This window comes from Colletotrichum abscissum (assembly GCF_030869225.1).
Source record: "Colletotrichum abscissum strain IMI 504890 chromosome Unknown Scaffold_18.1, whole genome shotgun sequence".
In the NCBI taxonomy this organism is placed as follows: domain Eukaryota; kingdom Fungi; phylum Ascomycota; class Sordariomycetes; order Glomerellales; family Glomerellaceae; genus Colletotrichum; species Colletotrichum abscissum.
The window spans coordinates 935,576-960,796 of NW_026850076.1; the positions used below are offsets into that span (position 1 = coordinate 935,576).

Genomic DNA, 25,221 nt, shown 5'->3' on the forward strand with positions numbered 1-25,221 from the left:
TTCTGTCCTAGGATCTACTTTCTTGATCGACTTCCTAAGCACAGACAACGATTCAATTTGACGCTGTCAAAGATCATCAGAAACAGAAACGGAGCAGTTCTTCTCGAAAGATGGAGCCAGTGAGCTTGCCGCTGTCTTACTTTCTGGCTACACTGGCCATCTTCGCTTTTCTACACTTTTACAAGAGACCACGCGGAAACGTACCGGTGCCGTCATTCAATCCCACCAAGACATTTCGCATCCGCGGGGTGCCTCTTACATGGAGCGGCAATGATCTAGAGTTGCACCTAAGTGAGCTCGATCCTCTGAGCAAACCAGTTGTCAAGTCTATCGCTCGCGAGATTCACGGCCGCTCCAACACTGCCACAGTCACTTTCAAAATCCCACCATCTCAGTTCCAAGCACACAAGTTGAGTCGTCCACCGTGGTACATCCAGCTACCTGACGTGTCCGTTGAAGGACGCCGTAGCCTCCAAAGTCAATCTATGATGATCGACAACGATTTCGAGGGAATGACTACTCTGCACATGCCGTCATCAAAGGGTCACAAGATTGAGTAAGCATCATGTATACCTAATGAATATATGATGCCAACGCTGATTATTTGACAGTGTTGTCGCGATTCCTGGGCTTGGCGGACACGCCTTCGGTTCGTTCAAGGAAAGGGGCGGAAGCCACATGTGGCTACGAGACTCTCTTCCATTTCACCTGAGAGAAGCCAAGGATAAGACTCAGATTGCTCGAGTTATAACTTGGGGTTACAATTCTACTCTTGCAGACAGTAAAAGTATCCAAAAGATAGAAGACCTGGCAAAGAAGTTCCGCAACAGCCTACTCCCGTTAGCTGGCCCTCCAACTAGACCGATAATTCTAATTGCCCATAGCATGGGTGGGCTCATCGCGAAGCAGGTTGGTTGAATGAGATGACTCCCTTAAGGTTGCACAGGTTTAACAAGGAATCTAGGCGCTGATTGATATGTTCAAGTCCGACAACGAACAAGATTCACAGATCGTTCGGGCGGTATATGGTATCGCCTTCTTTGGAGTTCCTCACCTTGGTATGAAGATTGAATCGCTCATCCCCATCGTTGGATACGGGCCAAACCTTCCCCTTCTTCAGTCGCTAGATCGCCTTGGTTCGCAGATCATAAGTGTTGGCGAGAAGGAATTTCCTGCAGCCCTGGGCGGAGAAGGCGACTCTGAGATCGTGTGCTTCTACGAGACACACGTGTCGCCAACGGCACAGAAGGTGAACGAGTCATCTCCACTGCGCCCTTTGTATCAGCGTTGACACCAAGCAGGACGAAGCCGGAAACTGGAAGATGACTGGAAGACCCGAGCTTCTTGTTGACCAAGAATCGGCAACTCATCGCCGCCGCTGGGAAGGAGGCCCCCAGCACACGTGCCCCATTGCCCGTACTCATTCTAACATGGTGAAATTCGGGCCCCATGATGACGAGTACGATAACGTTATTGAAAGGCTCAAAATCCTTGCTAGGAACTCACTGGTGGCTCGAGATGAGACGCTCGAAATCGAAAGGGAGCGTGAAAAACAATGGAATAAGCACAATGGTGCTCCAAGACCCCACGCCATTCCCTCCAAGATTTTCTCGAGCCTACACGAGAAAGATCTCGATCAAGACTTTCCAGGGCGCCTACTCTGGTACAGGGAACCCGTGGGGGACAATGGCTATCCTCTTGGAACAACCATTGAGCCACACATTGAGAGCCAGAACAGTGTTAAACCGATTGGAGAAACTATTCTGACGTGTCGCCGCATCGTGAACTTGCAGATTCGTGGGCACATCAAGTGGATAGACCCTGGCCGGTACCGCTCTCGGTGGGTATTTTGGTTCTTTGCAGGCAAGAACTGTCCTAGTTCATCACAATCTGTGCCACCCTGCTGGTCCCCCGATGGTTCACCAGAAAATACGATCAGAGAAAGATACTTCCCGGCAGACTTGATCGAGATGGGTAAACCAATGCCAGATTCTCCATGGTTTTATCCCTGGAACTTGCGTTGCAGCGCCGGGCGAGCAAGGAGCCCTAATAACTTCCTCGGCCAATTCGTCGATGCTGATATCACTCCACGGTTTCCTCCCCAACTCTTGGAGGATGGTTACAAAGAGCAAGTCATTGGGCCAGGGCTTTGGAATACTTTCAGGAACACTGGCTGGTGCGAGGTGCCCGGGCCAGAAGTGGAAGTCGGCAGCGATGGTGAGGCGTTCCTGATGGTTTCCAAAGACTTTGAAAGAAAGTGGATTGGAGGGTTTTCGTTTGGAGGTGTCCGTCTAGATCCTTGTTAATCCGAAACCTTCAAGTCTCGGATTCATTAGATGCATATCGATATCGTGGCCGAGTACACATAAAACACTCTCTCTTCGACAGGCAAACAGCCTGGCCGCACCGCGTCAGCTAGATCTAGCTTGCGGCTCAGCGTTTTTCTTGAGCTAGGTAGGATGGTCATCATTATCCTACAACTCATGAAGAAATATACAAATGTACGTGCAGCAGCGTGATGTGCTATTTAGGAGAAAGGTGACGCTGTCTAGATGTGATACTACTTTACATTGATACCGCAAAGCGGCTCTTGGCTCGAAGCCAGTGGCCATAGTAGTACAAAACATAGGGTATCGGCGCAAGCACGGCCGATATACAGGCGAGGATAGTCAGAGTGTAGTGCGTTCCCATCTTCTCGTAAAAGGGGATTCCTACCACGGTCATGCCGCCCGCAACCATATACCTGATGAGCGCGACGAACGTGAGCGCAGAGGCCGAGTATATCTCGTACGAGTCGATTATGTACATGTACACGCACATGAAGATGCCGGTGACGCCGTACCCGAACACGGCGACCGCGAAGATGGCAGACCAGACGCTGATGTTGGAGAAGTTTGTCCAGCCGAGCCAGAAAAGCGATATGGGGAGGGAGACGGCGGCGCCGGAGGTGGCGTACCACAGACGGATCTCTGGTTTGAAGCCCGCTTTTCCACCATTGCTTTTGACCCGTTTCGCTGTCTTGGCGTAGATGAAGGGCACAAAGAGGAAATTGACCTGCGTGCCGACGAACATGGAGATGAAGACGATGTTGGCGAGCCCTTGGTCGAGACCGTAGGTATACTCAAAGATGTAGGGCCACCCGACGAGAAAAGTGAAGAGGACGATGTAGACGACGGTGATGTACAGCGTCATGGCGATGATGATGGGCTCCGTCAGCATGAGGAACGGCCTCGTCATGCTCGTCTTGAGGCGGCTGAAGAGCGTGGCGTCGACGATCTCGTGCTCGGAGCGGAAGCGGTCATCGCCCGTGATGCGACGGTAGTGTGCGGCCTTCCACTGCAGGAGCAGCGGGCCGTACGTCTCGGGCATGAAGAGCAGGACGAGCACCAGCACGAGCCCGGAGGAGATGAGCGTCGTCCACTCTACCCAGCGCCAGCTCACGGCGTTGGAAGGCCCGATGTAGGCGCCCATGACGGCGCCGATCATGGGGCCGCCGAAGCAGGTTATCGCGTACAAGGGAAAACTCCACGTCTTTTCGAGCCGATTGTACATGTCTGCGATGGAGCCGCCGGAGCAGACGAGGGGCGTCGAGGCGGAGCATCCCGCCAGGAAGCGGAAGACGATTTGCGCGCCAAAGTTGGGCGCCAGGCCGGACGCCATGATCCAAATCATGAAGATGGCCATGGAAGCCGCGTACACGGCGTTGCGACCAAAGGTTTCGGAAAAGGGCCCCGCGATGAGGGAGCCCAGGCCCATGCCGACGAGGTAGAGGCCCGTGGCGAGCGACTCGGCGACCTGGCTGACGCCGAGATCCTGCGCGGCCTGCGGGAGGACCGTGGCGTCGATGCCGGACGCGGAGCCGACGAAGAGGGCGATGAGGGAGATTTGGAGCGTCACGCCGATGCGCTTCGCCGTGGGCCAGTTGTGCGGGTCCAAGGGGTCGTCCGGCCCCGCCCAGCCGACGACGAAGACACGACCGCCGTGGCCCTCTTCACCGGTCCGGTCCCGGACGTGGATGCCGGTTAGGACGCGGCCGAGGGCTGTGCCTTCGGAGTGTCCGGTCCGTGCCGTCTGGCTTCGTTCGACGTTTGGACCGGAGGCATCGTACTCCCCTTCATGATTCCGGTGGTCGTTGCTTTCGGGTTTGGTGGTGGTAGTACCGCCTAGTGATTCCAAGAGTGGACTTGCTCGCTTCTCCTCCTCCTGTGATGAAGAAGATTGATTCTCAAGGTCTCTGCCTATACCGTCGTGCGGCCTTTCTTGTGCTGCTGAGGACTGTGCTTTTCCAATGTCTCTGTCGATTTGCGCCTGGGCTTCAACGCCCGCACGCCGGCGTTGTAGAAAAGATTGCATCCTATTCCCCAATAGGTTTCTCCTCAGGTATACCTAGTAGAGCGCCAGGGGAACATACTTCCTGGATCTCAGATTCAGCTGATATGGGTGTGATGTCTCTTTGAGGTTGGAACTGTTACAGACGGCAGCGGAAGGAACACCGAGTAAGTTGCAACATTGAGTCATTGAGGATTAGCAAGACTGATACGTGACTTCATATCGAGCGCGACAGGGAAGTTGCCTCTCTCTCTCTTTCTCCCACTTTGCATTTTACTAGATCCCGGTTTATTCCCACAAGGCTAACGATAGAAAGCTCCATCAATGACGGTGAGGCAACCTTTGCCAGCGATAACGCTGGGCTCCTTGGTGCCGAGCTAAGAGAAAATTCCATTACTCGGAGATCTCGGTTTTACGCAGAGATTGGGTCCAATACGTGCCTGTCTGCGCGTGGTAGGGCGTTCAAACTTCATGGTTCATAAGCTGCAGGTCCCAGGTCGCTCCGGAAATCCCACTTTTTTTTTTCGACGCGAGGACGCGAGCCGCGAATAATCGACTTTGCATCGACGCTGATTTGCCATGTGCCAAAACGCAAGTTTCCCACTCGTCCGGATAAGGCAAGTATACCAGTCCGAAGCAAAGACACACATTAATGATCTCAAGGTTGCAATCGGCTCCGAGCGGTGTTTGCCCTCCGCCCGCTTCCGTGTTCTCCAATTGCATTCACTGATTCGGATACAATGGCACCTGCCAACCTCATTCTTCTGGGCTGTTGTACACTCACTTCCCCACTGTAGCGGGTACAGATATCGCAGCGTATGAGGAAGCGAGAGCGATGAAAGCGGGCTTCTATCCGGCTTCCTGGACGAGCCGCTGAGAGACCTGAACGAGATTCGCTCGTCCGGGTCGATCTCGGCCTCCTTTAGGCTGACAAAAAGCGGCCCGGAGGCGGGCCCGGATGGCTCTTCCGCAAATAGTGGGGGCTTCGGGCCGAGATGTCTCTATGTCGTAATGTGCAGCACGTCACAACGCATTTTCTCATATACGCGCTTGCTTGAATACTGACATGTATTTTCATCTGACTCCATGAACGGACTACTATCTACGCTTTTTCTTCTTCTACAGAGTTGCAGCTCTCTTCTTCAAGGTCTCCGCAATGACAGGCCTAGCTCTGAGCCTGTCCATCCACGCGGCCGTGTTCGGGAACTCCTTTGCAAAATCGATCTGATCCGCAAATGCACCAGGAACCTTCATGTTATACCACGGGTAGAACGCGACATTGAACCAGGGGATAAAAGCAATATCCGCATAGGAGCACTTGTCGCCCACCAGGAACTCGCGTCCCTCGAGTGCCCGGTCAAGGACCCAGGAAACCCTCCGAATTTCCTTGACGTACCGATCCTTGGCACTCTGCACGTCTTCGGAGTGGTACCGGTGGAACCAGATGGCCTGGCCAAAGTACGGGCCCTGACCGGACATTTGAAAGTGCAGCCACTGCTTGGCGTGGAAGTAGTCGGCCGTGCCCGGCTCGAAGCTGATTGACCTCTTCTCCTTGTCATACGTCTCGACGAGGTACTCGAGGATGGCGCCGGACTCCCACAGCATGATACCCGTGTTGCCGTCCTCGATGGCGGGTACGCGCCCGTTGATGTTGATCGCTTCAAAGGGCGGCTTCTTCATGTCGGGGAAGTCGATGTACTTTTCTTCGTAGGGGATCCCAAGCTCCTCGAGGACAAAATGGACTTTCCATGGGTTCGGGCCGTTCTTGGAGGTCCAGACCCTGATCGGTTTAAGCTTCTCAGATGCCATTTTGGTCTTGTTGGTGCGGCTTTTTGTGGGGATTTGTTGGAATTGTTGCTAAGTGGATTGGATTCAACGTTAAATGGATAGAGTCAACTGAACAATACTTGATGTTTACTGAAACTTCAAGTCTCAGTCGTTATGTTCGGTTAATCTGATTAGCTATCTTTAAATCGGTGGCGAGGGGGACTCTGGCAAGCTCTTTTATGAGTAGGAAACCCAAATAGTTGCGCTCAGCTTGCACCTAACTTGGAAACTGTTTCCGGTGCTACGATCTGCCTACCGCGGACCCCGCATACACTGAAACTTTAGACACGGACGGACAAATTGGCTCCGAGGAAGGACTGACATCTTTTAGCTATGTTTGGTAAGCTGAATGGCATTTTTGCTTACCAAGTCTTTGAGAGTGGGTTTTGAAGATCTACTTGTATGACAAATCACAAGTTCGCCTTGGATCACGATCCCTGTACTGCAAGAGTCCTAGACCGCCTTGTAAGACAAGAAAACACCAATTTTGTTTAGACATCAATGTTATCCTCAGTCTTCCAAGTACGAACTGACTTGTTTTCATTCCGTCCACTTTTCAGTGGGATGACAAATGCCAGACTTCACAATCACTCAGTTATGACCGCGGGGTCAGTACACCGCTTACAAGGCCCGTGCGCCTCCTACTCAACTAATCTCGAAGACCAACGATGTCTTCAAGACCGAAACACCAAAAAATAGAGATACCCCGAACAGTACAAGCCACTGGGTGTCGCCGAGGATAGAATACTGACTTGTTTCTGCCAAAGAGGCTAGCTAGAGGGTAAGACGAGGACGAAGTGTTCGTGAGGTATAATACAAAATAGGTTCTAGATCTAAAGAAGAAAAGCCACCCCCCTTCGAACGTCATCAATATGTAACATTATTTCTGGCACGACTGCGTCGGCCCTTCATTACTGTTCATCCCGCCATCTCATACCGCCGGAAGTTTGTGGTATCTCCATTTTCCAACTCGCACCTTGGTGGTGTCTTGGGTGGAAGGTCTTGGCCTGGAGGCTGTGGCAGCCACGATGCGTTCTGCCCCATTCCCGGCGAGGGTATTGAAGGGGCCTTCGACTTCTTTCTCTTGAGAAACCATACTGCAGTTCCAATGATGAGGGCCACAATTGCGGCTCCGCCAACGGCAATCCCGGCGATAGCTCCGCGAGAGAGGCCCGGGGAGCTTGTGCTTGCCGACGAGTCGTTCCCGCTACTCTCCCCACTGCCGCCGACGTCCCCACCGCCATTCACGGTCTTATTGCCTTCGCTGGACTGGGAAGAACAGAAGTCGGTGACGTCGTTGTCACCGGAGTCTAGAGCCACGATGTCTTGGCTCCACGTGGGGTTTGCCTGCCAGAGCGAGAATTCGGAAGTGTCGTGGTTGACTTGAAGGTAGGCGGCGGAGAGGAACTGCCAGCCGAGCTGCGCCATGTCGTTCTTGTTGACATCCTGCATGGAGTCGATGAGCATATCCTTCTCTGTTGCGTTGACGAGCATCTCTCCTGTTTGCTCATCGAGTAGCACGTGTGGTAGAACGAGGTTATCGCGGTCAACACGGATTTTCAAACCGGAAGAGAGTGTGATTGTTAGAGCACCGTCGTATCTATGGTCACAACTTCTGTCAGCATCATGAAGTGGACAGTTGACCTGAATAGCTTGGAGTGCTGTACACGACTTGGGGATTAGGGGGGACATACGGCTTTTGGTTGGGAAGGTATTTCATGTTCCAGTAGTGATACCCGAGGGAGCGAGTCATGTTTTCGATGGTATTGTCCGTATAGTCAAGAAAGTTATAGAAGTAAGGATCCAGAGGCATCCTCATCATCAGCGGAAGCGTTGGGTTGATGCAGGTGGAGATGGCGCTCGACTTTGACGGGAAAATGCTGACGTCTGTACCGTTATCGAAGTTCATAGTCAGATCCGTGACTGTCACCACGAGTTGTGACTTGCACTGAGCAATGTTGGGCGTCAGGGACTGGGTGTATCGCTTTCCGGACACTTTTGCTCGGTCGTAACCTCCGTATATAAGATGACCGTCCAGCTGAGAGGACATTCCAAAGCCGCGGCCCCAAAAGAGACTCCACGTTCGCGAGGCAATTTTGCCTGACTCTTTTAGGACCCTCAATATGGTAGAGTTTGATCCTAATCCGAGTCCCATCATGGCGTAATAGCCTTGAGTATCCCAATCGCTCATCGCTGTACCCATGGCTAGGTTATCGAGCGTAAGGTTGCTGTTAAGTTTCATCGTATCAACGACAGGGTTGACATCTGGCCATCCGTCATCTTCAGGGATTGCATCGTGTGATGTCGTTTTGCTTGTCTTTGATGCGAGTGGTTCATAAGAACCTCCTCGAAAAGAAGTGCAGCCGTCCTTGGACCACTTGTCAGAGCCGCGAAGAGTACAAACACCGTTGGTGCCGTACAACAACGTGCCGTTTTGGCCACTGAGTTGAGAAATTAGTTAGCAATGTACCACAGAATCAGCAAAGAAAACAGTATATGCTTAGGTTGAATACCTCTGTGGGATGAAAGCGAACTTCTGCTCGGGTTCCCCAATGGCTAGTTCTAACCCTCTTGCTACCTGGCCGTTTGATAATGAAACATTGCCGAGTCGTATGGGAATAGGATATGGTGCACAAGCTGACTGAACCAGTGTCGCGAGATATGCTGGCAGAATCAATAGAACGGCTAGCGAGCCATGAGCCGTCAGAGTTGAAGGCTCCATCGCCTACACGAGTCGCCGGTCGATGGTGGTAACAAGCAGAACACAACTTGACCTCCTTAAAGCTCTATAAAGCCAAGGTGGTGATGGTAAATAACAGGGAGAACAGATTCTCCGTTGACTTCGGAAGATGGCTGTGAATCCATCAAGTCTTTCGGAAACTCGGATTTGGTACAGGGGAGTGGCCGGGCTTTGCGCTGCAGCCTGCCGTTCTTTTATTACAGCCTGCTTCTGAGGATCCTGGTTAAGGATTCGAATCCACAAGCCTATAGCCCTTGTATAGCTTCCAAATAGGTGACACTACAGTCGCCCGGCCATGTTACACATACATGTATACTGCTTAGTTTTGCCTCAGTTATTACTGTCAAACCTCTTAGTGACAGTTCCCGAGGTCTCTATCCCAAAGTAAGTGGTAAATGATATATCAACTTGTCACAGTATACTTAGGACGAGTATTGATAGTGGTGGTAATGATAGGGCAAAAGTTGGCGGATGTGCTGAGCAGAGACTGCTGCCATCTTTATGGCTTCTCAGTAGTTCAGTGAGTACGTACTTCTTCAGCAAAAAAACGAAAAACCATCGCCAGACTTTTTGCCATATTCGCCTGATAATCCTGGTCAGCGACAACGAGGTGCTACCAACAGCATCTCGAACTGATTTGCCATTGGCCTGCGCCGCCCAAGAGCTGGGTACTGACACTCTCTCATCACATCCTCTCATACAGATCCTGGTAAGATTTGGCGGGATGCTACTCTGTACCAACAGCACCTTAAAGCTAATAAACCATTGGTCTGTGCCTCAAAATAAATGGGTCTATTGGACGTGGGCAAAACAATAGATGACCCAGGCGATTCGGACCCGACAAAGCCCGACGAGTCACCGCAACATATCTCCTTGGACAAGAATCTTGAGTTCTGGCAAGAACACCGGATCATACTGATTCGAAAATGGGAAAGTTTTCTGGGAAAAGCGCAACGTTAGGAGTAGGATGGTTGGCTAGTTGGTTTGTCCGGTGATACAACGGAAGCGCCCCACTTTAGCCGTTGGATGGGCCGACGACCACCCGTATCAGAGTATTGTGATGGGACAGTTTGCTGCCAAAAGAGGCCAGCCATGTGCCAACTTACCTTCTGAGGGAGGTAAAGCGGTCCAACACAACTCATATTCAAATCCGGAATCCATCCTGCCTAAGCCTTGTAAGACCTCATGGCCCCCTGCAGGAGACCGGGGTCGGGTACCTTCTCCGTCCAACAGAAAGTTATCAGCGGCTAAGTGCATGGGGGAAACTGCTGGGAGATGCACGTGGGTGGAGAGAAAACAAATTATTCTCACTGCCTTCCAACAGCTGGTAGGCCGCGCTGATAGAGCGCACCTTTCTCGTCGTCCGCCCACCCCTGAGCCTTTGTTGGTCAGGCATGCAGCATGTTGGTGGTTATTCCGAACGGGGCTGAGGCTGCCTGCCTTGCACACAAGAACTGAACCCACCATCCAGCCTTGTTCGTTTGCCTGCTTTGTTTGTCTTCCGAGAATGGAGCAAGTTTATCAACCATTCTCTCCTCCCCACCGGCGGGACTCACGTCACGTTTTGCCTCTTCCCGACCTCCTTTTGATTTATCATGCCCGGTATCAAGTATCAACCGAACAACTTTCGGCGCTCGGCTTCCTATGGGTTCTCCGTATGTCTGCTCACTATGCGTTCACGTCTACTACCGAAGAGCAAGCGGGCCGGGGCGGCGGCGCTGCTTACAATGATTCTTCTTCACCTTCTTGTATCGTCGTCTCAGTCTACACAAACTGGCGAGAGGCTGTCGTTTCTCCACAACCCATTCCACCCCACACCACGGCCGCCTAAGCAAGAGGTTCTGATTTCTCTACCGGAACTCGTGACTTTGAGCAAGCCGGACCTGCCCGAGTCGGAATTCTGCGCCAAACGCTTCGGTCCTCGATATCTGAACGAACTCCGCGATCAAAGGATTCAGTACTGTTCGGCAGAGTCAAGCGCAAACCTGACATGTTTCCACAGTCATACACAATCCAACGACAACCGCGACTCGTTTTGTATCGGCCAGGGCGCCGTACTAGACCGCGAAAGCGGTAAATTCCATGTGGACTGCGATGTGCGGCAACCTACCGGCAACGAAACAGCAAATGGCATCATTTCCTTCTCAAATATCAGAAACTACTGGTACGACACCGGTCCGGGCTTCCTATTCCAGAACTTCGTCAAGGTTCAAGCTGGGGCATCGCCATCCTCAGTCACGCAAGCGCCAACCCATCATGGTAGCCGCCCGTTCACAATCCTCGTGAAGAGGGAAGGCCACTCCAACATCTGGCACTCTCTCATGGAGATATGGTCGATGGTTATGTCCCTCGACGTCTTGCGTCTCAGTCACGACGGGAACGATCTTAACAAACCTTTCTTTACCGTCCCTGGGGACGTCCCACGAACCCAAGTAGTCTTCCTGGACAACCAAGAAGAAGGACCTCTATATCCATTATGGGGAATGTTTGCAGGTCGTGAGCCACTTCGCCTCAGCAAGGTCTTGGAAGACCCAGTGCAAGCCCAGGCCCTCGCCGAGACGCCTCAGAACCTCATCATTCCGCTCGCCGGAGGGAGCAACCCTCTGTGGCAGAACGATTGGGAAGATAGAGACTGCAAGGACGCGCCGCTACTGAAGGTCTTTACACGTCGAGTGATGCAGCAATTTGGCGTCGAATTCGAGACGGGGCGGCGACAAGGCAAACCACTCAACGTCACGCTCATCGATCGACGGGGCTCCCGCAAGCTCCTGGACCAGGAAGTCTTACTAGACGGAGCTCGAAAAGCGTTCCCCGACGCCCACTTTCAGGCAATCGACCTAGGAGCGGTGACCTTCCCCGAACAGCTTCGAATTGTACAGTCCACCGATATCCTGGTAGGCGTTCACGGCGCGGGACTGACGCACACGATGTTTCTCCGGGAGAACGGCGCCGCGGTCGTTGAGATTCAACCGTCGAGCATGTCCCACAAGGGATTCAGGAATGTGGCGCAGATGTTGGGCCATAAGTACTTTAGCACCCACGCCGAGATGGTGGGACATGAGGAGGATGATAAGGGCAGGAAGAGAGGTCTTGTCCGACGAGACCGATGGCACTGGGCCGATATTCGGATCGAGGAGGGTGCCTTTCTTGAGTTAATTGGACAAGCTGTGGAGGCCATGAGAGAATAGTGTATTGATACCCGTAGAAAAGAATTGCATTTACTAGACTTTTCAGAATGCCATCCAAATCGTTGATCGAGGCGTTGCTGGATTTGCAAACTGTGATACGTGGCCTGGGTTCGCCTCAGTTCACACTCAAACACATCAGGTAAAGCAATTTCAAAGAAAGGTTGTTTCTCAACTCATCTTCATTGAAATAGAGGATCGTTGCCTCGCGGTCACCTCCCACTGCGGAATGGCAAGGACTGATTTGTAGCTTGAACTTCGACAAGATCTTCCCAATCTAATGTCATGGGAGGAACTCATTGGCGTTTCTAAGAGACTATCTCTGGTTGTGGATTTGGGAATCCGAAGAGCTGCAACCCTTTTCGCATACAAGTTTTGCAAGAACGGTGCCCGACGAGGACGGCCGTCGACCGATCCATGATTTCGGTCAGACAATATTTGGCATGGGAAACAGTTTTGATCACAATAGTAAAAATCAGACAAAACGTTTTACGAAAGAGCCGTGGAAATCGCACTCTGAGCGACATTAAGATGCTGTCGGATGATCAGACGTGGTGTTGAAGTTGGCTTCCCCGCACTCCATTGGTCGCAGCCGCCGTTGACAGAGTCTTTTCATGGTGGGGGTTGCCGCCATAGTCAATTCCCCCACTATCCAACCCCTCCAGGCCAAATTTCATCGTCCGCATCACGCCCGACACCACTCCGCAGCTACCTCAAGATGGGCAAGAACGACAAGAAGCCGGCCGACAAGAAGGACGGGGGCAAGTCTGCTGGAGGGAAGAAGGGTGCCAAGGGTGAGAGCGACGACAAGGGCGGCAAGGCGGCCAAGGGCGCGCAGTCCATCAATGTCCGGCACATCTTGGTGAGCATCGTCTTCTCTAGCTGTGGGATTTTCTTGGGAATTTTTAATCTGACCACTGATGCCAGTGCGAGAAGCATGCCAAGAAGGAGGAGGCTTTGGCTAAGCTGAGAGACGGAACCAAGTTTGATGAGGTGGCGAGAGAGTTCTCCGAGGACAAGGCAAGACAAGGTGAGTGATGCCCATCATGAGCAGCTTCATCGAGGGTGAGGACCCATGCTGATTGGTTCACAGGTGGTGCTCTGGGCTGGAAGACAAAGGGTAGCCTGGACCCAAAGTTCGAGGACGTTGCGTTTGCTCTGAGCGCCAGTACAACGGCGAGCCCCGTCTACGGAGAGGCCAAGACGGAGTTTGGATACCACATCATCATGGTAGGACTCAATTACACCAAAGCTCAAGCCAGGTATGTACTGACTCGCGCACGCAGGTTGAAGGCAGGAAATAGGCAGACCCCGCTACGTTCTCATCAGTCGCCTCACAATATCAATATTGCACACATTTTGTTTGGTTCAAGAGTGCCCAATGCCGTTTCTCTTTATTTGTCCTTGATGCATGTTGACCTGACCTCCAGAGGGAGTCCTCCATTTTTTGTTTCGAGATGCCAGCTGAAGAAGCTAGAGTACAACCGAAAGATCGTTCATAGCGACGGTTCCAGATTTCCCCGCCACCCCTCTAAAAATCCTTCTCCCCATAGTGACGCCCAAATTCAAATCATGAAGTCATACCCAAATTTACTGCTCAGTCTGGAAGTAGTTGAGGAGGATGGAGCGCTCCTGGGACTCTTCACCCCAGTCCTTGACGACGACGCAAGAGCAGTTGACGACCTTGCGGGCGTTACCCTCACGGTCCAACACGCCTGTCGATCTGTATTAGCTATTGTTCATCTCTCGATACAGATGTATGGCAGCATATGCCGTAGGTGTACTCACAGAGACCAGCCCACTCGCCGAGCTGCTTTCCGTCGGGCACCTTGATCAGGGGGATCTTGTGCTCGGAGCAGAGAGCGATGACAAGCTTCTTGTAGGCCTCCTCCTCGCAAGCCTCGTTGAGGACGCACATGTGGGCCTGGCGGCGGTCGAGGGCCTTGGAAGCCTCACGGAGACCGCGGGCAAGACCGTCGTGCATGAGGGCGAGCTTCAGGACACCCTTGAGGGCGTCAAGAACGGACATCTGGCCCTTGGAGCCGGCATCGGCGGAAACCTCGACCTCCTCGGCCACCTCGGGGGCGTTGTTCTCTTCTACGTCCGACTGTACGAGATGCGCAAGGGCATTGGTTAGCCAAAGTGTTTTCCTCCGGGGTTCAAGTCGACATCATCGTCGTCCTCCTTCCCACGAAGTGGGATGAGCCGAATTGGCCTGCGCGCACGCGACAACTTCCAAGCACCCGGATAATCCCAATTGAAGGTATTCGCGAGCAGCCGGGAGGCGTCCGTCATTCGAGGGGGGCCACATTGGGGAGGGGTTCTCGGTGCGAACTCACCATCTTGAAAGTTGTTGGTCAAGTTCCTGTCGGTTCGATCCTCGAAGAGTTATGTTGTGTTGTAATTTGGGTAGTGTATGAATAAAGTGAACTTTTGGCGTGATGCGAGGGCACAAGCAGAAAATGCGCTGAAAGATCATTCGTGGAAGGGTCACTTCGCCCGTGCCCTTTCGAGGGTTAGAAATTGTGGGTGGTCCGTGCACCCACAAGCGACCAATTTTTTTCGTGGCAGTGTGGGGATTTCTCCCACAGCCTTTTGGACTTTTCTGCGCCCCGTCTTCCCTCACGATCTTCTCACCGACAAACTTGCCAATCAACCCCTTCAGCGGCACCGTTCAATTCACGAGGTAAGTTGAATCAAGGCATAGACCACCTTGTTCGCGCCCACGATGGCGACTTGATCCAACAGGAACTTCTTGCCTTTTCCTTGATGCCGGAGGAGAGCAATCAGACGAGTCGTGCGATTTACGAGATACCAATTTTATTTCGACCTCCATCTTCGCCTTGACGGACGATGCGGTAGCCCCTTTGGTTGGCGGCTACCCGACGCCGAACGACCATGACATCTGATACGCTCTCCTCTTCAGCAACGAGCTGGCAGAACCCTCCTGTCGGACGATTGTCGCCTGGGAGGGCACTCTCCACGCTCAACAGGCCATTGGAAGGCTAACATGCAATTTTCTTCGCTGGCAGATACCTCATTTCCCGAGACTTGAGAATCTCCGCATACATCAACCGCCAAGATGGTCCGCACTTCCGTTCTCCACGATGCTCTCAAGAGCATGAACAACGCCGAGAAGGCCGGCAAGCGCCAGGTGCTCATCCGCCCCAGCTCCAAGGTCATCGTCAAGTTCCTCCAGGTCATGCAGCGCCACGGTATGTCAGCACAACACACTCTTCTTTCTACTTGTTCTTTCTCTTCTTCAACTCGGAGGACATTTTGGATGGATGGATGTACATTCGGCATGATAACTAGGGCGACCGTCTTTTCTTCCCACGACTCAGCCCCTATAAGATGCCGATAGATAAATAGCGGAGGTCTTACAACTTTTTCGGATTTTTTTCTCCTGATGTCTAAGCTTTAAACCACCGCGACAACATCGCTAAACAGCAACAATACAGGTTACATCTCTAGCTTCGAGGAGGTCGATGACCACCGCTCCGGCAAGATCGTTGTCCAGCTTAACGGCCGCCTCAACAAGTGCGGTGTCATCTCCCCCCGCTACAACGTCCGTCTCTCCGACCTCGAGAAGTGGGTTGTCAAGCTGCTCCCTGCCCGTCAGTTCGGCTACGTCATCCTCACCACCTCTGCTGGTATCATGGACCACGAGGAGGCCCGTCGCAAGCACGTTGCCGGCAAGGTCATCGGCTTCTTCTACTAAGCGTTGGGAAATCCAAAAGTTTTGATGGAAGAATGAAAAAATCAAGGGGCGTGGGACATTTGGCGTTTGGGGGAACAACTTGGGTTAGCCATGGCCGATACCAGAGGATGCCATTGAGCTAGGATCTCATTTACACCAAAAGCAATGAACTTCAACCAAGACCCCACCAATACGAGCCAGTTCTCATGTGTCAATTCAATGTGTGCAATGTTTGCCGTCCAAGTGCTGTCCTACGGTTGAACTATGCATGTTCGCTTTTTTTCCGCGAAAAGATATCCGCATAGTACAGTGTTTCGCTGGGTTTCTCGGTCTTGAGCTCTGAAAGCTTGAGACCCTTGACTGTTAGTCTCCTTGACCGTGTACAATGGCTCAAGTAAGGCGAGTTCGCTTAGCTACACCTCCGTCAAAAGAGGCATGTCCCGTGACAGTTTGCTTACGAAAAAGGAAAAGTACGAGAAAGGAAAAGTACGAGAAAGGAAAAGTCCGAATGGACCCGTGTCCCCTCTTATTCTTAAATCGTTTCATGAACCTCATGTGTGGATGGGGCGACGGCTTCGCAACCGTTGGAGCTAAAAGAAAAGAATGTGAGACAAATGGCCTGCTGTCCCTGATCTCGGCTTGGGCTCAATACAAGATCGATCTGGTGGACTTTCTCAACCAATGCAAATGTCTCGACTACTTTGATCATCGGTACGATTATCAAGAGGCACGGGAGAGGGTCTTACTTAATTCTCCATGATTTCAAATCGCCTCGTAGGTTCCGTTCTTTGACAGATACCAGATCCACACGCCTCGGGAATCCGGCCGTCGGTTCGGTCGGGAAATGGAGCGGGCTCCTCCCGAAGAACACGAAGCGAACCGGACTTATGGGAATCGTGGCCAAACGGCTGCTCAACGGTAGTACATTGTACATACCTACCTATTCAACCTGTCTCTCACCTGGCGAATTGCTTTCCCTGTGTGTTTTCGAACGACTGGGGCCTGGTCTTTGGTAGGATCTGCATCTAGTTGCAACGCTACGAGGATCATGTTATTTCTCTTTCACAGAAGAAGCAGATCCAATGTTGTAGGGCCTCAACGCTGCCTGTGAATTCAGTGATGGTCAGAAATTTTTAGGTAGGCTGATTGAATCTTTAAGTTCTACCCTGCTTATGAGGATAGCATGGCAGGGCTATAAATAGTGATGCATGAGGAACACAGCACGCACGCAGTATGCATGTATGCAGTGTGAAAAGGACAGGTCAATTTCAGAAAACTCAACGCTATCAGCGGGGAATGTGGGAAGAGGCTGATGCAGAACGAGATGAAAGCAAAGCCGACTGCCCAACACGGTGCCGAGACATTTCACATCCCACGGTAATTGGTAGAACAGAATGGACCCTTACTGCGTGTCGTCAGAGGAGGAAGCTCTGAGCCAAATGAGAGATATAGTCAATAAGAGAAGGTGTTACTGTCGCGTGCCATGTTACGTGCTTTTTGGAGTCCACATCGATACACCCCGGCTCCGAGCCGGACATACCTCCGGATAGCCTGCAGCGGCTCCCCTGCACCCGAACAGGGCACGTTTCAAGGATTTTTCTCTTTGTCCAGACTTTTGGACTTTGTGCTTTCGTTCTGTTCTAGTTTTGCAAGCCATGGAGAGTGCCATGCTAGCTGAAAACCCGATTTCCCGATTATTGGACGGACAGCTTTCCCTCATGATGAACAGATGACGGAGAGTGGGCGGGGGACCTCGGGATTGGCTCCGGGAGGATTTCTGCTCCATGAGCAACAAATCATGGGTTTAAAACTTCGGACAGTACATGAGTCTTCCTTTTGGTCGCACAGAGCAATCCATAAAGACCTCCTGCGTATGATCTTCCCGCACTCGCTTCCGTCTCGCCGATAAGTGCCGAACCGTCTCGTCTTGCTTTGGCAGCGGAGAGAGCCCTGGAAAGCAATCGTCTCATTTTGACCGAGATGAAATGGAGAAAATAGGAAGGCTCCATGCAAAAGAATGTACATTTCTGGCGCACGTCAAGCTCGTCCGCTTGCATCAAGACCCAGGTGAATGAGCCTCAAGCCCGGAAACTCGCAGAACTCACTTTACCCGCTGGGAAGGTGAAGAGAAAGATGTGATCGAGAGACATATCGTGGCGGGCTGCGCTGTAACCCATTGACCCGCCCCCATGTCGACCGACCTCGCTTGGCGACTTAGGTGATTTGTATTACAGACGCGTGAGAGGCTGCTGGTGTTGTTTCTTCCCGAGTGATCAGCGAAGCACGGCCCCACACGAGGGCCCGCCCGATGACGATGATGGCTCGGCATTCTCGAACCTCACCCTCACACTCGCACTCACACCTCAACCTCAATCTCGTCCTCACACACAGCTCTCCGCCTCTTTTCCTCTTCCATCCCAGCGCCGGGGATTCGTACTACATCCGGGATGAGCTGCTTTTGATCCCATTCGTGTCTCTCTCATTCCTTAGAAATCAGGAGAAATGCCACGGATACGCAAAGCCCTTTTTCCCCGTCACAAGTTACAACCGACCTCTTTTCTAGACTGCAGGACAAAGACTTTGTTTCGACATGGGTAATCCGGAGCTACTGTAGGTAGTTCATCTCAACAACAACACACCCTGGTCTATCAATTCAGATTGAACCTGCCCGCCTCAGCTGTCGTCATAGATGAGATGAAAGTGGACTGGCAACTCTTTTTTTCCCTCGCCGCGAAATTCCCTTTCCTGTTACCTTTTCCCGGTTTTTGTGGCTCACCTCTCTCCCTGTAGCCGAATACCACAATAGATCATTGGAGCTATTTTGGAATTTCGGCTTTCGTCTCTCTAACGTTGCACAATAATCACCACAACACGAAGGCTTTTCTCATTTCCATTGTACAAGGCTACAGAACCAAGAAGACTATTTGAAGAAACGAACCACCAAACCCTTTAATGAAGCACGGGCTTGCACAGACTTGGGACGATGGCATCCATCGCTAGCCCAAGTGGCTTCTTTTCTTTCGATCTTCCGCAAGCCACATCTGCTTTTCCCGCCCGGGGCTCGCTTCGCTAGTGATATTGGAGCCCGCCGCCGCCCCCAACTGCCGTGCCGTTCCTCGCCAACCACGTTTGTTTCCCGCGAGCCGTTTGTGCACCATCGAGCTCTGGCCCTCTTTGGATCACCCCCTTGGCCCATGTCGTCTAGATGTAACCTTGTTTCGTAAGGTGTCAGCACGTGGGAAAAGAAAGAAAAGAAAGGAAAGAAAAATAAGGCAGGCATTCCAAGCGTTGCAAACGGCGCTCGGTATTGAAGTTTTCTGTTCCCTTTTCTCCTCCGCAAGCTATGTTTCCAATGAACAATACTGCTCGGCCCCCACCGTATGAGGAGAAGAAACTCGTCGTTTGGAAGAAAGGAGAGCCCCGCGGGAAAGAGTGTTCCCAATTGTCTTAGCTAGCAGCGTGGCTGGCTCATAATGCACGTCTAATGGTACGGTACGCCGTCGACGTTTTGTCGGCCTCGGCCGTGAGACACAAATGCAGGCCAAGGCAAGCTACCAGCACACATCATCAGAGCTCCCGGGACCGTGGGCGCTTCTCCATTGAATCACATCAGAGGATTTCTAACTCGACAGCGCTGGTAGCAAGCCCCTCCTCTTCTCTTCACTGTGGCCCCTCTCTTTAGTGTAGTGGAGAAAGCACCTGAGATGATTATGATGCTATCACTCCTCATCCTACCTGACGTCCCGGCACACCTATTTGGAAAAGGCAGCAGCGCGTCGTGCTCACCTCCTCCTCCTGCTGATGCTGTTGCTCGGGATGTGGATGTGGATTTGTTCTGGGCAAGCGTTACTAGTCTACTTTCCCCGATCCGTTCTGGAAAAGATACTCTCCTGCCATGGTTACCTTCATGTGTCCAGGATTAGCAGGAGCAGTAGCTAATCCTTGAAGCTTGTGCGCCGACCAGTGGTCTTTCTCCTCCCAGATCGGGATTTTCTTGTTGACTTCATCAAGCTCCCTGCCTTCCCCTTGCTGCTGTTATTCTGTAGGATCCATGGGTAGCTCAGACCGAGCTCCGTCTGTCAACCCAAGCCTCTGGAGCCCTTAAGTGGCCTACCGTCCCTCGGCACTGTTGAATTTTTTCCCCAACGGCTGTCCCCTTTCTTTAACCCTCCGAGAATAAGAAGTGCTTGTTCAGTCTACTTAATCTTTCATCATCGACCGAGGGAACATTTCATGCAGGCATACAGACATCTTTCTGATCGCTGATCCAACATGCATACCACCCTCCTGCTGGCCAGTCTCGGCCTTGCTACCCTCTCTTCTGCCGGCTGTCCCTTTGCAGACCCCGCCAATATCAAAGCTCGAGCCGAAGATGGCTCTCGCGGCCATGTCTCCGGCTACGAGATCGACGACTCTACGGGCGATCCATACCTCACATCCGACGTCGGCGGCCCAATTGAGGACCAAGTCAGCTTGAAGGCCGGCGTCCGTGGCTCGACTCTATTGGAGGATTTCATCTTTCGCCAAAAGATTACACATTTCGACCACGAGAGGGTGAGTCCGATGTCTATCCAGCTCCAATTGGTATCTCCTGACTGATCATTCCTGCTTAGGTACCCGAACGAGCTGTCCACGCCCGCGGCGCCGGTGCCTACGGAACCTTTACGAGCTATGGCGACTACAGCAACCTCACAGCCGCTTCCTTCTTGGGCGCGACGGGGAAGCAAACATCAACGTTTGTGCGGTTCTCTACCGTTGCTGGATCAAGGGGAAGTGCGGACACGGCCAGAGATGTCCACGGCTTCGCCACTCGGTTCTTTACTGACGAGGGCAACTTTGACATTGTTGGAAACAATATTCCGGTGTTCTTTATCCAAGACGCGATTCAAGTACGTCGATAATACCTTCCAAGCGAGCTTCATCACGGCCTGAACTCGGGAGCTCTTGATTCTACAACGAGTACTATAAGCTAACGTTGCCTAGTTCCCAGACTTAATTCATGCAGTGTAAGACTTGCTGTAGCCTTTCCATTATGTACCGTCTCAAGTACTGATACCATGACTCTCGTAGAAAACCTCGCGGGGACAATGAAATCCCGCAAGCTGCGACAGCCCATGATTCCGCATGGGACTTCTTCAGCTCTCAGACGACCACTCTTCATACCTTGTTCTGGGCTATGGCTGGCTACGGTATCCCGAGAAGTTACCGACACATGGTGAGTAGAGTTGCGTTTTTATTGTCGTCGAACATTGACTTACACTTCTAGGATGGCTTTGGTGTGCACACTTTCCGCGCGGTCACGGACGACGGCAAGTCAAAGCTTATCAAGTGGCACTGGAAGACACAACAAGGCAAGGCTAGCTTGGTCTGGGAGGAAGCCCAGATCGTTTCGGGCAAGAATGCCGACTATCACCGCCAGGACCTCTGGGATGCGATTGAATCTGGTAATGGACCCGAGTGGGAGCTCTGCGTACAAGTTGTCGACGAGGAGGATACCCTCAAGTTTGGATTTGATCTCCTAGACCCAACAAAGATCATTCCCGAGGAGATTGCGCCCCTCCAAAAGCTCGGCAAGATGAAGCTGGATGCCAACCCGGTCAATTACTTTGCCGAGACCGAACAGATCATGGTGAGTTTCTCAGTCAAACTGTTCGAGCACAGCTAACTCGTCCCAGTTCCAACCCGGACATATCGTCAGAGGCATCGACTTCACAGAAGATCCTCTTCTGCAGGGCCGTATCTTTTCCTATCTCGATACTCAGATCAACCGCCACGGCGGTCCCAACTTTGAACAGTTGCCGATCAACCGTCCGATTGGCCCCGTACACAACAACAACCGAGACGGTGCTGGTCAGAACTTCATTCACCGCAACCGCAACTCCTGTACGTGATCTCGTCATGTTTATCGACTCTCTGACTAATTGCAATGTTAGACACCCCGAACACTCTCAACAAGGGCTTCCCCAAGCAGGCCAACCAGACTCAGGGCAACGGTTTCTTCACCGCACCTGGCCGCACCAACAATGGCCAACTGGTCCGCGAAATCTCCGACAGCTTCTCGGATCACTGGTCTCAGCCGCGTCTCTTCTACAACTCCTTGACTCCTATCGAGCAGCAGTTCGTCATCAACGCCATTCGCTTTGAAACCAGCCACCTTGAATCCACCGAGGTCAAGCAGAACGTTCTCACACAGCTGAACAAGATCAGCAACGACATTGCCAACCGTGTCGCCGATGCACTAGGCATGGAACATCTGCAGCCCGATGCGCAGTACTACCACAACAAGACCACTCAGGGGCTATCCATCTTTGGAAACAAGCTGCCCTCGATCGCGACTCTGAAGGTCGGCGTCCTTGCCAGCCTGTCAGCTAATGGCTCCGTAAGCCAAGGCAAGGAGTTGAAGGCTGCTTTCGCGGCTGATGGTGTCTTGGTAACTGTCATCGCTGAGAAGCTGACTGACGGAGTCGACATGACTTATGCCCAGGCTGATGCCACGTCATTCGACGGTGTCATTGTGGCACGTAATGCTGACGGTCTCTTCAATGGCAACATCAAGCCTTCTCCGTTGTACCCGGCCGGTAGACCTGCACAGCTTGTCATTGACTCTTACAGGTGGGGGAAGCCGGTGGGCAGCGTTAGTTCGGCTCTCACCAAGTCGGCAACGCTGGGCGTCAAGGCTGGCGAGGGTGTGTACTCTGCTACCGATGTAAACGCTGTCGTGAACAGCTTCAAGGAGGGCTTGGCGACATTCAGATTCACTGACCGTTTCGCAACGGACTAGGATTGCGCTGTGTAAGCGCGATGCTTTTTCTTCATGTTCATAGTTTTATGCCCACTGGTTTATCCGGGCTACGGCAAAGTAAGGCTTCTTAGATATCAATACGACATGGTTACTCACCCGTTCTGTGGTTCAGCTTCTAGGTTTATGGGGGGAAACAGCTTAAGAGGAACCGTACGTTCCAGCGACAAGTGCTGCATAGTTGCGGAGGCACTAGTCAATCTCAGCGCAGTTGCCAGCCTGCAAAAGACAGCGCCGTACGTCAATGGAAACATTGTGCTCTTGCTCGTCATGCATTATCATTATTCATAAGGTAGTGGTACAGGTAGACTAGGTAGTACAGGGTATCTCTGCGAATCATCCTGGAAAGTGTGTCCCTTTCGGACCGCCAATTTTTCGTCTCTTCTTTTTCCCTCTTCCTCCCACTGCCGCAGTCACTGTCCAGGGTTCAGTAGGTGTCTCGTAATCAAACAGACATGATTAACCCCAGCCCGCAGCCCTCTGCTCCCAGCGAGGCCTTGAACTCGCTCGCGCGCCGCCAGTGCTCGCGATCGATGCGCTCCTCCTCCTTGCGCATCTTGAAGTCGAGGAGGCCGTCGTCGCCCTTGCGCTGGCGCACCATCTCGGCCTCGACCTTCTTAAAGGCGTGCCAGTCGTCCAGCTGGGAGGGCGAGGGCACCTGCTGCACCTCGTCGAGGCTCTTTTGGCCGTCGACGCGCTCGAGGAGGAGCTCGAGGCGGTATTTATCCGTGGCGGCGTCGAGCTTGTTGCCGTACTGGCGGATCGTGTACAGGCCGTCGTAGCGCACGCCGGCTTGGGGCGCGAGCGTGCTCTTGAGGCGGTAGCCGCGGAGGATGCGGATCTGGGTGCCGACGCGGGTGAGGAGGGAGACGTGCATGTCGGAGAGCCGGCCCTCGCGGACGTAGCGGTAGAGGTTGCCGCGGATGTGCTCCTCGCGTCCGGTGAGGAGGGGTAGGGCGGTGACGCCGTATTTTCCCTTTGTGGGCTTCTCGACGGCTGTGCCGATGACGCCGTCGCGGTGCGCGCAGGCGAGGTTCAGCCACCAGCTTTGGCGATGTTAGCAAATAGCTTTGAAAAGCGATGGTGGTGGAGGAACTTACTGGCCGGGCTCGAACTGCTGGTTTCCCTCCAGTTCCGAGATGGGGTCGCGGCAGCTGTTGCTGACGGCCCAGGACTCGAGGGGGTCCATGCCGGACGCGGTGAATTGGATGTCGCGCATCTCGCCGCCGTTGGACAGGCTACGCTGGCGGGCCTGGTCGAGGGAGAAGTACTGGTCGCGGAAGCGGGCCCGCCACATCTTTTGCAAGCTCTCGCACAAGGCCATGTCGGCGCGGAAGCGGAGCGGGAGCGGACTGGGCCGGTGGGCCGGATCGAGGACGTCGACGAGAAGCCTGTCTAGGCGGGCGTACTGGAGGGTCTCAAAGTCGAGAGATTGGGTGTGATTCAGCTCGTTCTTGAGGGCCCTCTCCAGGAGGCTTTGGATCCGATCCGCGTGAGGACCGAGGCTCTTTGAGTGGCGGAGGGAAGTCCGGACTGAGTCGCAGAGCTCGAGGAGCTGTTCCTTTGTGGGCAGCGGCTCTGCGGCGGGAGTCGATGGGGAATCACCTGGACTTGGTGTCAGAGTACTGATGGGAAAGCTTGTTGCTTGGTTGGTTGAACTAATGCTGACCTGATCCAGGGTACCTCATAAAGTACGTCTCTGTTGTTCCGTCCATCTGGAATGGCGAACGGCAAGGCCTAGTCATGATTTGGGTGGGAGACATGGTGGTTGAATACGAGAGAGCCGGTCTTTCAAGTTGAACAGGTCGCTATGTGGTCGTTTTTAGAGTGTGAAGTGGCATCTACACGTTGCAAGACCTTCAAGTCGTTTCGCCAATGTCTCCAGGACTGGTGGCTGGGCTTTCGTCGTGCGTTCGGTGGGGTTGTTTCCTCGATGTTTGTTTGAGTGCGTGTTTTGCAAATGAAACCTCCACGAGGAAGGGAAATCAAGAAGGACTTATATGAAGATGAGGAGATGTGGACGATGGCTTGGAAAGAAGCATGTTTTCCGGGCTAGTCAAGATGTGCACTCCTGAACCAGCGGGACCGAGGGGTGTAAGGGACGATAGTAGCTGAAAGCACCAGGTAAGGCAGAAGATGGCCGGAATTAGACACAGCGTGGGGTTCTCCCATGAGACACAACGTGCAGAAAAGGGGAAAGTTCTGTCCCGTTGGAACCATTCGACTGGGAAGAGTCAAAGTTCCGAGGAGGAAGGGCGATGAGTTCATCGCGCCTCTCAGGCGGTGGCGTGCGCTACCGAGTGTTTGGTTTAGGTCGGCGATCGGAGGTGGTGGATTTCTGGCACTCATACCGAGAGCGAGCTGGGCTTCAAGGGAACCTTCTGGTGGAAACAGCTGCCTACAAGGTAAGTAGGCTAGCTGCTAGGGTCCGCCAAGCCGGGCGATCGGTGGCAGAGGAATCTGTCAGCTCGAGCTGCATGGAAAGGACGAGCCAGTCTGACGGAGAGGGTGGTTTAGCATGATGCGGAAGGCGCCCTGGAGGCTGCAGACGTTCCAGACTTGTGGCAGTGGTGGACGACGACCGAAGCTCAAAGTAGGCATAGCCGAAGTGGACGAAGAGAGGATGGCAGGTGAGAATTGC

The 25,221-nt window shown here is 52.9% G+C and overlaps 11 protein-coding genes across 11 annotated transcripts, besides 1 other annotated feature; 5 read left to right on the plus strand and 6 right to left on the minus strand.

Moving 5' to 3' along the window:
* Window positions 1-110: 110 nt before the first annotated feature.
* On the plus strand, window positions 111-2,306 carry CABS01_08307 (uncharacterized protein; the record flags this gene model as incomplete). The annotated part of the gene is made up of 4 exons (XM_060541668.1): window positions 111-556; window positions 612-909; window positions 965-1,249; window positions 1,302-2,306. The coding sequence occupies 4 exons, from the start codon at window positions 111-113 to the stop codon at window positions 2,304-2,306; spliced, it is 2,034 nt and encodes a 677-aa protein (XP_060402472.1).
* Window positions 2,307-2,565: 259 nt separating this feature from the next.
* On the minus strand, window positions 2,566-4,353 carry CABS01_08308 (major facilitator superfamily transporter; the record flags this gene model as incomplete). Its single annotated transcript, XM_060541669.1, has 1 exon — window positions 2,566-4,353. One exon carries the CDS (start codon window positions 4,351-4,353, stop codon window positions 2,566-2,568), a length of 1,788 nt encoding a protein of 595 aa, XP_060402473.1.
* A 1,095-nt stretch (window positions 4,354-5,448) lies between these two features.
* CABS01_08309 (glutathione S-transferase II) lies at window positions 5,449-6,138 on the minus strand (the record flags this gene model as incomplete). Its single annotated transcript, XM_060541670.1, has 1 exon — window positions 5,449-6,138. One exon carries the CDS (start codon window positions 6,136-6,138, stop codon window positions 5,449-5,451), a length of 690 nt encoding a protein of 229 aa, XP_060402474.1.
* Window positions 6,139-7,074: 936 nt separating this feature from the next.
* Window positions 7,075-8,878, minus strand: CABS01_08310 (uncharacterized protein; the record flags this gene model as incomplete). Its single annotated transcript, XM_060541671.1, has 3 exons — window positions 7,075-7,756; window positions 7,851-8,597; window positions 8,670-8,878. 3 exons carry the CDS (start codon window positions 8,876-8,878, stop codon window positions 7,075-7,077), a joined length of 1,638 nt encoding a protein of 545 aa, XP_060402475.1.
* A 1,203-nt stretch (window positions 8,879-10,081) lies between these two features.
* Window positions 10,082-10,147: a sequence feature (Short protein (CABS01_08311, KAK1509081.1) was converted to a misc_feature.).
* A 344-nt stretch (window positions 10,148-10,491) lies between these two features.
* CABS01_08312 (DUF563 domain-containing protein) lies at window positions 10,492-12,084 on the plus strand (the record flags this gene model as incomplete). The annotated part of the gene is made up of 1 exon (XM_060541672.1): window positions 10,492-12,084. One exon carries the CDS (start codon window positions 10,492-10,494, stop codon window positions 12,082-12,084), a length of 1,593 nt encoding a protein of 530 aa, XP_060402476.1.
* Window positions 12,085-12,799: 715 nt separating this feature from the next.
* CABS01_08313 (peptidyl-prolyl cis-trans isomerase PIN4) lies at window positions 12,800-13,385 on the plus strand (the record flags this gene model as incomplete). The annotated part of the gene is made up of 4 exons (XM_060541673.1): window positions 12,800-12,943; window positions 13,009-13,111; window positions 13,175-13,311; window positions 13,368-13,385. 4 exons carry the CDS (start codon window positions 12,800-12,802, stop codon window positions 13,383-13,385), a joined length of 402 nt encoding a protein of 133 aa, XP_060402477.1.
* Window positions 13,386-13,671: 286 nt separating this feature from the next.
* Window positions 13,672-14,423, minus strand: CABS01_08314 (40S ribosomal protein S12; the record flags this gene model as incomplete). The annotated part of the gene is made up of 3 exons (XM_060541674.1): window positions 13,672-13,796; window positions 13,870-14,188; window positions 14,421-14,423. The coding sequence occupies 3 exons, from the start codon at window positions 14,421-14,423 to the stop codon at window positions 13,672-13,674; spliced, it is 447 nt and encodes a 148-aa protein (XP_060402478.1).
* A 740-nt stretch (window positions 14,424-15,163) lies between these two features.
* CABS01_08315 (40S ribosomal protein S22) lies at window positions 15,164-15,802 on the plus strand (the record flags this gene model as incomplete). The annotated part of the gene is made up of 2 exons (XM_060541675.1): window positions 15,164-15,296; window positions 15,543-15,802. 2 exons carry the CDS (start codon window positions 15,164-15,166, stop codon window positions 15,800-15,802), a joined length of 393 nt encoding a protein of 130 aa, XP_060402479.1.
* A 2,899-nt stretch (window positions 15,803-18,701) lies between these two features.
* Window positions 18,702-19,061, minus strand: CABS01_08316 (uncharacterized protein; the record flags this gene model as incomplete). The annotated part of the gene is made up of 1 exon (XM_060541676.1): window positions 18,702-19,061. The coding sequence occupies one exon, from the start codon at window positions 19,059-19,061 to the stop codon at window positions 18,702-18,704; it is 360 nt and encodes a 119-aa protein (XP_060402480.1).
* A 992-nt stretch (window positions 19,062-20,053) lies between these two features.
* Window positions 20,054-22,562, plus strand: CABS01_08317 (catalase; the record flags this gene model as incomplete). Its single annotated transcript, XM_060541677.1, has 7 exons — window positions 20,054-20,335; window positions 20,395-20,670; window positions 20,765-20,787; window positions 20,852-20,996; window positions 21,048-21,410; window positions 21,457-21,664; window positions 21,715-22,562. 7 exons carry the CDS (start codon window positions 20,054-20,056, stop codon window positions 22,560-22,562), a joined length of 2,145 nt encoding a protein of 714 aa, XP_060402481.1.
* A 463-nt stretch (window positions 22,563-23,025) lies between these two features.
* Window positions 23,026-24,343, minus strand: CABS01_08318 (uncharacterized protein; the record flags this gene model as incomplete). The annotated part of the gene is made up of 3 exons (XM_060541678.1): window positions 23,026-23,626; window positions 23,681-24,185; window positions 24,250-24,343. 3 exons carry the CDS (start codon window positions 24,341-24,343, stop codon window positions 23,026-23,028), a joined length of 1,200 nt encoding a protein of 399 aa, XP_060402482.1.
* Window positions 24,344-25,221: the final 878 nt, after the last annotated feature.